This window comes from Bufo gargarizans, chromosome 4 (assembly GCF_014858855.1).
Source record: "Bufo gargarizans isolate SCDJY-AF-19 chromosome 4, ASM1485885v1, whole genome shotgun sequence".
Classification (NCBI taxonomy): domain Eukaryota; kingdom Metazoa; phylum Chordata; class Amphibia; order Anura; family Bufonidae; genus Bufo; species Bufo gargarizans.
The window spans coordinates 376,615,177-376,623,964 of record NC_058083.1 but is presented as its reverse complement, the minus strand read 5'-3'; the positions used below and the strand labels follow the sequence as shown (position 1 = coordinate 376,623,964).

The 8,788-nt window shown below is 41.2% G+C and overlaps 1 protein-coding gene across 1 annotated transcript in view; it reads left to right on the top strand.

Annotated features, from left to right (window-relative positions):
* Positions 1-244: 244 nt before the first annotated feature.
* The window catches only part of LOC122935109 (protein unc-93 homolog A-like), a 339,330-nt gene continuing 330,786 nt past the window's right edge, over positions 245-8,788 (top strand). The window contains exon 1 of the mRNA XM_044290869.1: positions 245-464. Within this exon, the coding sequence (XP_044146804.1) occupies positions 375-464 (90 nt within the window). The 5' untranslated portion in view covers positions 245-374. The remainder of the gene's footprint in view (positions 465-8,788) is intronic.

The following is an 8,788-nucleotide window of genomic DNA, read 5'->3' as shown; positions in this document are numbered from 1 at the left end:
TAACCCTTATAGGAGATGTTCATTGTCTTTACGGTGTAAGGATCCAGGAAATGTTTATGTTCACTCGGGCTGCACAAGGAAGCATTTGTTAATGAAAACAAAAATGCACCAGATACAAGTCATGTGTTGATGGGTTGGTGTTTTATGGATCAGATTTTTTTAGAACAGTTTCACAACCAGTGCAGTCAACTGTATAATTAACTCATTAAAGAGTTGCAAAACACTACGAAGAAGAGAACCGAGCAGTAAACTTTGCACTGCTGTTTGCTAGAAAATTGTATCTGTTCCAGCGACATTCCTTGTGTTTACTGTGTGTTTTGGCTTTTTATATATAAGAAAGTCATTAATCTGGAAGGACTGAACACAGTGAAGCAATGGAGATAAAGCATCTTAAAAATATTATTATTATTTCCTTTGGATTTCTCCTTCTATTCACAGCTTATGGCGGACTGCAAGCTTTACAGGTAGTATACATTTGACATATCTTTGTTTTTATTCAGTATTCCAAAGAAACATTTTGACAGTTATATTTTATTGTTCTGAATAGAAAAATATTAGAAGCAACATTATGGGAATAATATTTGAAGTCAGTTTTGCTTGTGTCTGCGTTGAGTACCGTATGTATCAAATGCTGCATGTTATTTGATACCTTCATAAACCTACACCACTTTTGGCTAGAAAAGCTACTCCAGTTTTCCTACTACACCCTCCTACTGGAGTAAGATGGTGACATTTGTGCAGCTTTTTTTTTTTTTTTTAAAAGCTTCAGTGATAAATCTGGAGTGAAATACATCAACATAGCTAACCACACACACTTTCTCACCCATATTTCAAAATTTTAATGAGTGGTTATAAAAATGCAAAATGTGGCAAAATATTTGCACAAGGGAGCCCAAAAAAGGCAGAATTCTGGAGTGAAGGCATGATAAATCAGAGCCTATATGTATACCTGCTTGGTATATTGCTTTATTAGCCAACACAGAAAAGACAAACTCCATATTTGGATACAGAGTAAGCGCTCATTCAAACGAACGTATGCTCCGCATTGCCGTATTGTGAACAGCATTTGCGGATCCGCAATACACGGGCGTCGTTCCATGTGAATTCCGTATCACGGATGCGGACCCATTCACTTCAATTGGTCCGCAAATCCGGAGATGCAGAATGGAACACTAAGGAAGCACTATGGAGTGCTTCCTGGGATTCCGTTCCATGCCTCCACACCACAAAAAGATTGTGGACCCATTCAAGTGAATGGGACCGCAATCCCCATGCGGCTGGGCCACGGTCAGTGCCTGTGCATTGCAGACCGCAATTTGTGGTCCACAGCACTGACTTCACACGGTCGTGTGAACAAGCCCTAATACTAAAGGAGTTGTCCCACCATCATATGTCATATTTTATACTTGAGAACAAATTAAGCAGGGTTTATCATGCTGTTCAGTGAAGGTTTGTGACATCTACTTGGAACTTTTTTACAGTGGCTCATTCCAGATAATTGTCCCCTGTGTTATCATATCTGTTCCTGTGTTCCATTGTATGCTGTGTGGAATGGTTGCCGGATAACGATGTTGTGTATCTAGGGATATTTGTCAGTGTGGCAGTGCACACCTGCCTCTGTCTCGTGCGTACTGGCCACAGACACTTCTGGTGTCCCATTGTTTGCTGTTTGGGCTGATTGCCAGATGCTGGGGGTACATATCGACATGTGTGTAGGTTGGCAATGCACATCTGCCTCTGTGAGGCTACATAGTTAATACGATTGGAAAAAAGACATAACTCCATCAAGTTCAACCAAGGGATAGGTGGAGACTAGAGATGAGCGAATTGAAGCTGACAAAGTGGAATTCGATTCGAATTTCAGGAAAGATTCGATTTGCATCGAAGCTGAATTTCCTCACGCTTTGTGGTAACGAATCACATTTTTTCCTAAAATGGCTGCTGCATGTGTGAGGACATGGGGCAAGGAACTCTGGGAAGGTGGGATCATCCACAATGCCATGCATGCAGCCAATCAGCAGCCAGCCAGCCCTGTGATGTAACAGCCCTATAAATAGCGGCAGCCATCTTAGATTCTGCCATTTACCAGTGTACTTAGTGCAGGGAAAGAGTCTGCAGGCGCTAGGGACAGTTATTGGAAAGACTTGATTGTGGTGAAAAAATTATGTATCAGTGCAGGAAAGGATAGGGAGGGATCATTCCACGGCATTTATGTAGAACAGGTTTCAGTTGGGGAGGTTACAGACTGGGTAATAATTGATCAAATTGAAGGCCCTAGATGGGATCCTCTGGATAATTTCAACAAAATCCCAAACGGTCAACTGACCAAAATGAAATCCCTTTAGGGGTCCCAACCCAATGTATGTACAAAGGGTACCCTTATCTCCCCTGACGAATCCACATGTGTGGCAAAACATGTCGGTAAGGGTGATGTAGTGCATTTAGTTTAAGGCAGAGGACAGTGAAGGGTTTAAATCAATCAATACAGGGACAGTGAGAAAGCATATGTGCAATAGTAGGTGTATGTGTGTGATATAGACACCTAGTGCCTGAATTGTGGAATTGTTGTGTATAGAAGATACTCTCTATCAGTGTCCTTGATCTGGCAGCCACAGTGTATCGGACTGAGCAATGTAGGCTTGTGTGAATATGTATTCAGCAATGTGCGTTTATAATATGCACGGCAATTGACAAGAGAATGCAGCTTACAAGAATAATAAAGCTGCATGATAACAGACTGTCAGACAATGTGGTCTATCTGAGCAGCACTGAAATTTCATAGAATTATAATGGTTATAGAATAGCATTGGTAGCATACATCTCAGACCAAATACAACTGGTGTATTTGCACCCCCACCCAATATAATATCTGCTGAGTAGTAGCAGAGAGTGTATAAAGAAAGCACTATATAGTGTAAATAGACTCTAAGAGGTGTGACGGTGAATACATACTCATAACAACAGCACCACACAAACTAAATAAAAATAGTGTTTTCACCTTAACCCCTTCCCGACACATGACATACTAGTGCTTCATGAAAGTCGGTGACTTACCGCATAGTATGTCATGGATAACTCCGGTCACCGCGCCGAATCGCACGGTGACTGTAGTAAGCTGACTGCACTAATTGACAGTCAGCCATCTTAGCTGAGGGAGACAAGGAGTTTTTCCGCCCCCCTGCAGCCCCAATCGCTGCAATGGTTGGCTAGGGAAGACCAGCCCATCTCCGCGTCGGCAATGTATGGAGCTGCAGGGGGGCTCAGCTAGAGGTGGGAGTGGGCTGATGACATCAGCCCATGTCTCCTCCTAGGAGAGGGAGGGGACACCAGACACAGGTGTCCCTCCCCAGTGCTGCGATTGGCTGGAGCAACACTCCAGCCTATGGCAGCCCTATACTTCTATTGCCCTATGGTGCTGCTGGTGGCTGGGACGGAGCTGATTTGGGCTGATTATATCAGCCCATGTCATCTCCGAGGTCAGCGAGGGGACATCAGACACTGATGTCCCCTCCCAGCACTGCTATTGGCTGGAACAATGCTCCAGCCAAAGGTAGCGCTATGCAGCAGAAAGATCCGTTGATGCCTCTCTGGAGGCAGCCATTCTAGTTTGGTGACTGCTTGCAGAGAGGACCTGTGCCCCTCTGTGCTGCTCGTTGTCGGCTGGGACTAGTAGTACTACCACCTAAATCAGTGCTTTTCAGAAGAAGAAGAAGAAGAAAAATAACATCTGGAACAGCTGTAGTGATCGTTGGCTCACCTGCAGCTGTTTCAGATCCCCATTCCCTTTCCCTGTACCCCCTTCAATTTTTTTGGCATGGCACCACTTTTTCTGTGTGCGAGCTGTGACTGGTAAGTGTTTTTTTTTGTGTGCCAGATATATATATATATATATATATATACATACACATATAATGTATAATGATCAGGTTTAGTGTTTTTTTTTTAATTTTTTAAAGAAATCAGTTAGTGATAGCTAGATTATATATATATATATATATATATATATATATATACACACAGAGATAGAGAGAGAGAAAGAAGGGGTGGCAGCACAGTCAAAGCAAAAAGCAGGTGGGTGCAAAAAGCCCAATTGAGGATAAGCAAACCCTGTATATACGGTAAAAACAGAAAAACGGGCAGCACTCCAGAAAATAAAGTAAAAACGAAATGTATTCACCCATAAAGCAATGCAATGTTTTGGCTCAGAGCTAGAGCCTTCCTCAAGCAATGTGTTAAGACAAAGTGCTCAGCATATATAGCAAACTCAATCAATGTGCCAAATTACAATCAAATACCAATCAATAAAAACAATAAAAGTTAAAAAGTGACAAATAATAAATATACCAACATGATGAATAATGAATATCTAATATGTGAGTGATTACAATACATAATTAAATATATGTTTCATATACAAAAAATCTTTACAACAGACATGATTCTCAATACAGGGAGTGCAGAATTATTAGGCAAGTTGTATTTTTGAGGATTAATTTTATTATTGAACAACAACCATGTTCTCAATGAACCCAAAAAAACTCATTAATATCAAAGCTGAATATTTTTGTAAGAAGTTTTTAGTTTGTTTTTAGTTTTAGCTATTTTAGGGGGATATCTGTGTGTGCAGGTGACTATTACTGTGCATAATTATTAGGCAACTTAACAAAAAACAAATATATACCCATTTCAATTATTTATTTTTACCAGTGAAACCAATATAACATCTCAACATTCACAAATATACATTTCTGACATTCAAAAACAAAACAAAAACAAATCAGTGACCAATATAGCCACCTTTCTTTGCAAGGACACTCAAAAGCCTGCCATCCATGGATTCTGTCAGTGTTTTGATCTGTTCACCATCAACATTGCGTGCAGCAGCAACCACAGCCTCCCAGACACTGTTCAGAGAGGTGTACTGTTTTTCCTCCTTGTAAATCTCACATTTGATGATGGACCACAGGTTCTCAATGGGGTTCAGATCAGGTGAACAAGGAGGCCATGTCATTAGTTTTTCTTCTTTTATACCCTTTCTTGCCAGCCACGCTGTGGAGTACTTGGACACGTGTGATGGAGCATTGTCCTGCATGAAAATCATGTTTTTCTTGAAGGATGCAGACTTCTTCCTGTACCACTGCTTGAAGAAGGTGTCTTCCAGAAACTGGCAGTAGGACTGGGAGTTGAGCTTGACTCCATCCGCAACCTGAAAAGGCCCCACAAGCTCATCTTTGATGATACCAGCCCAAACCAGTACTTTACCTCCACCTTGCTGGCATCTGAGTTGGACTGGAGCTCTCTGCCCTTTACCAATCCAGCCACGGGCCCATCCATCTGGCCCATCAAGACTCACTCTCATTTCATCAGTCCATAAAACCTTAGAAAAATCAGTCTTGAGATATTTCTTGGCCCAGTCTTGACGTTTCAGCTTGTGTGTCTTGTTCAGTGGTGGTCGTCTTTCAGCCTTTCTTACCTTGGCCATGTCTCTGAGTATTGCACACCTTGTGCTTTTGGGCACTCCAGTGATGTTGCAGCTCTGAAATATGGCCAAACTGGTGGCAAGTGGCATCTTGGCAGCTGCACGCTTGACTTTTCTCAGTTCATGGGCAGTTATTTTGCACCTTAGTTTTTCCACACGCTTCTTGCGACCCTGTTGACTATTTTGAATGAAACGCTTGATTGTTCGATGATCACGCTTCAGAAGCTTTGCAATTTTAAGAGTGCTGCATCCCTCTGTAAGATATCTCACTATTTTTGACTTTTCTGAGCCTGTCAAGTCCTTCTTTTGACCCATTTTGCCAAAGGAAAGGAAGTTGCCTAATAATTATGCACACCTGATATAGGATGTTGATGTCATTAGACCACACCCCTTCTTATTACAGAGATGCACATCACCTAATATGCTTAATTGGTAGTAGGGTTTCGAGCCTATACAGCTTGGAGTAAGACAACATGCATAAAGAGGATGATGTGGTCAAAATACTAATTTGCCTAATAATTCTGCACTCCCTGTACAGTGCTGCCCATTTTTCTGATATATATATATATATATATATATATATACAGAGAGAGAGAGAGAGAGAGAGAGAAGAAAAATAAATAAAGCAGCACACAAAGTTAGAGGTAGGTGGAGAGTCCTTAAAATTGATTTCAGGGATTTAGGTCAAAAGCTGAGGGCAAGGACCTCAAAGGTAGTATTTTCCGAAATACTGCCTGTACCACGAGCCACACAAGAAAGGCAACGGGAGATTAGGGAGATTAACAAGTGGCTCAAGAACTGATGTAGGAAGGAGGGGTTTGGGTTCCTGGAGAACTGGGCCGATTTTTCTATCGGCTACAGGCTCTATCGTAGGGACGGGCTCCACCTCAATGGGGAAGGGGCAGCTGTGCTGGGGAGAAAGATGGCTAGAAGGTTGGAGGAGTGTTTAAACTAGGGACTGGGGGGAGGGTAATTACGTTATAGGAGGGGAAGATAGTGCAGATAGAGACCGGGGGCAAGGTAATGGGACTGGGGGAGGAATGGAAGGAGGGACTAGAACAGTTCAGAAGGAAAGGTGTAGGGTAAAAAATATACATAAACCTCTCAAATGTATGTATACTAATGCCAGAAGCCTGTTTAATAAAACTGGTGAACTGGAATTAGTGATGTGTGAGGAGAACTATGACATATTGGGAATAACTGAGACATGGCTGGATGATAGCTATGACTGGGCTGTTAATGTACAAGGTTACAGTCTGTTTAGAAAGGATCGTCAAAACCGGAGAGGGGGAGGGGTCTGCCTTTATGTAAAGTCCGGTCTAAAGCCCACACTCCGCAAAGATATAAGTGAGGGACATGAACATGTGGAGTCAGTGTGGGTAGAGATACATGGAGCTAAAAACAACAATAAATTACTAATAGAAGTTTACTATAAACCACCTAATATACAAGAGTCCACAGAAAATCTACTACTAAACGAGATAGATGAGGCGGCAAATCATAATGAGGTGGTTATTATGGGGGACTTCAACTACCCAGATATAGACTGGGAAACTGAAACTTGTATATCTCATAAGGGAAACAGGTTATTGGCAATAACCAAAGACAATTACCTCTCCCAACTGGTTCAGGACCCGACTAGAGGGACGGCCATACTGGACTTAGTATTAACCAATAGGCCCGACAGAACAACAGATGTGCAGGTTGGGGGACACATGGGAAATAGTGACCATAAAGTAATAACCTTCCAATTACCATTCAAAAGAGCGTTTCTACAGGGAGGAACAAAAATACCAAACTTCAAAAAAGCTAAATTTAGCCAACTATGAGAGGCCATAGGCCAAACTAACTGGGACAAAGTCCTCAAAAATAAAAATACAGCCACAAAATGGGATATCTTTAAAAACATCCTAAAATCTCATTGTAAGAGGTACATACCGTATGGTAATAAAAGGTTAAGGAACAAAAAGAAACCAATGTGGATAAATAGAACTGTAAAGAAAGCAATAAATGACAAAAAGAAAGCATATCATTCACTGAAACAGGAGGGGAGCACGGAAGCACTGAAAAACTATAAGGAAAAAAATAGAACATGTAAAAAACAAATAAAAGCGGTCAAACTAGAGACCGAGAGATTAATTGCCAAAGAGAGTAAAACTAACCCTAAAATGTTCTTCAATTATATAAATGTTAAAAAGTATAAATCTGAAGGTGTCGGTCCTTTAAAGAGTAATGAGGGGGAAGTCGCAGAGAGCGATGAGGAGAAAGCAAAGCTGTTAAATATTTTTTTCTCCAATGTATTCACTGAGGAAAATAAATTGTCAGATGACATGCAGAATGCAAAAATAAATTCCCCATTAAAAGTGTCCTGTCTGACCCAGGAAGAAGTAAATCAGCGACTTAAAAAGATTAAAATAGACAAATTGCCAGGACCGGATTACATACACCCCCGTATCCTAAAGGAATTAAGTAATGTCATAGTCAGACCCTTATTTCTCATATTTGCAGACTCTATACTGACAGGGAATGTCCCACAGGATTGGCGCATGGCATATGTGGTGCCAATATTCAAAAAGGGGCCAAAAACAGAGCCTGGAAACTATAGGCCGGTAAGTTTAACATCTGTTGTGGGTAAACTGTTTGAAGGTTTTCTGAGAGATGCTATATTAGAGCATCTCAACAGAAATAAGCAAATAACGCCATATCAGCATGGCTTCGTGAGGGATTGGTCATGTCAGACTAATTTAATCAATTTCTATGAGGAGTTAAGTTCTAGACTTGACAGCGGCGAATCGATGGATGTCGTATATCTGGACTTCTCCACAGCATTTGACACTGTCCCACATAAACGGTTAGTATATAAAATGAGAATGCTCGGACTGGGAGAAAACATCTGTATGTGGGTAAGTAACTGGCTCAGTCATAGAAAACAGAGGGTGGTTATTAACGGTACACACTCTGATTGGGTCACTGTCACTAGTGGGGTACCTCAGGGGTCAGTATTGGGCCCTATTCTCTTCAATATATTTATTAATGATCATGTAGAAGGCTTGCATAGTAAAGTATCAATTTTCGCAGATGACACGAAACTGTGTAAAGTAATTTACACTGATGAGGACAGTATACTACTACAGAGCGATCTGGATAGATTGGAGGCTTGGGCAGATAAGTGGCAGATGAGGTTTAACACTGATAAATGTAAAGTTATGCACATGGGAAGGAAAAATGCAAGTCACCCGTACATACTAAATGGTAAAACACTCGGTAACACTGACATGGAAAAGGATCTAGGAATTTTAATAAACAGCA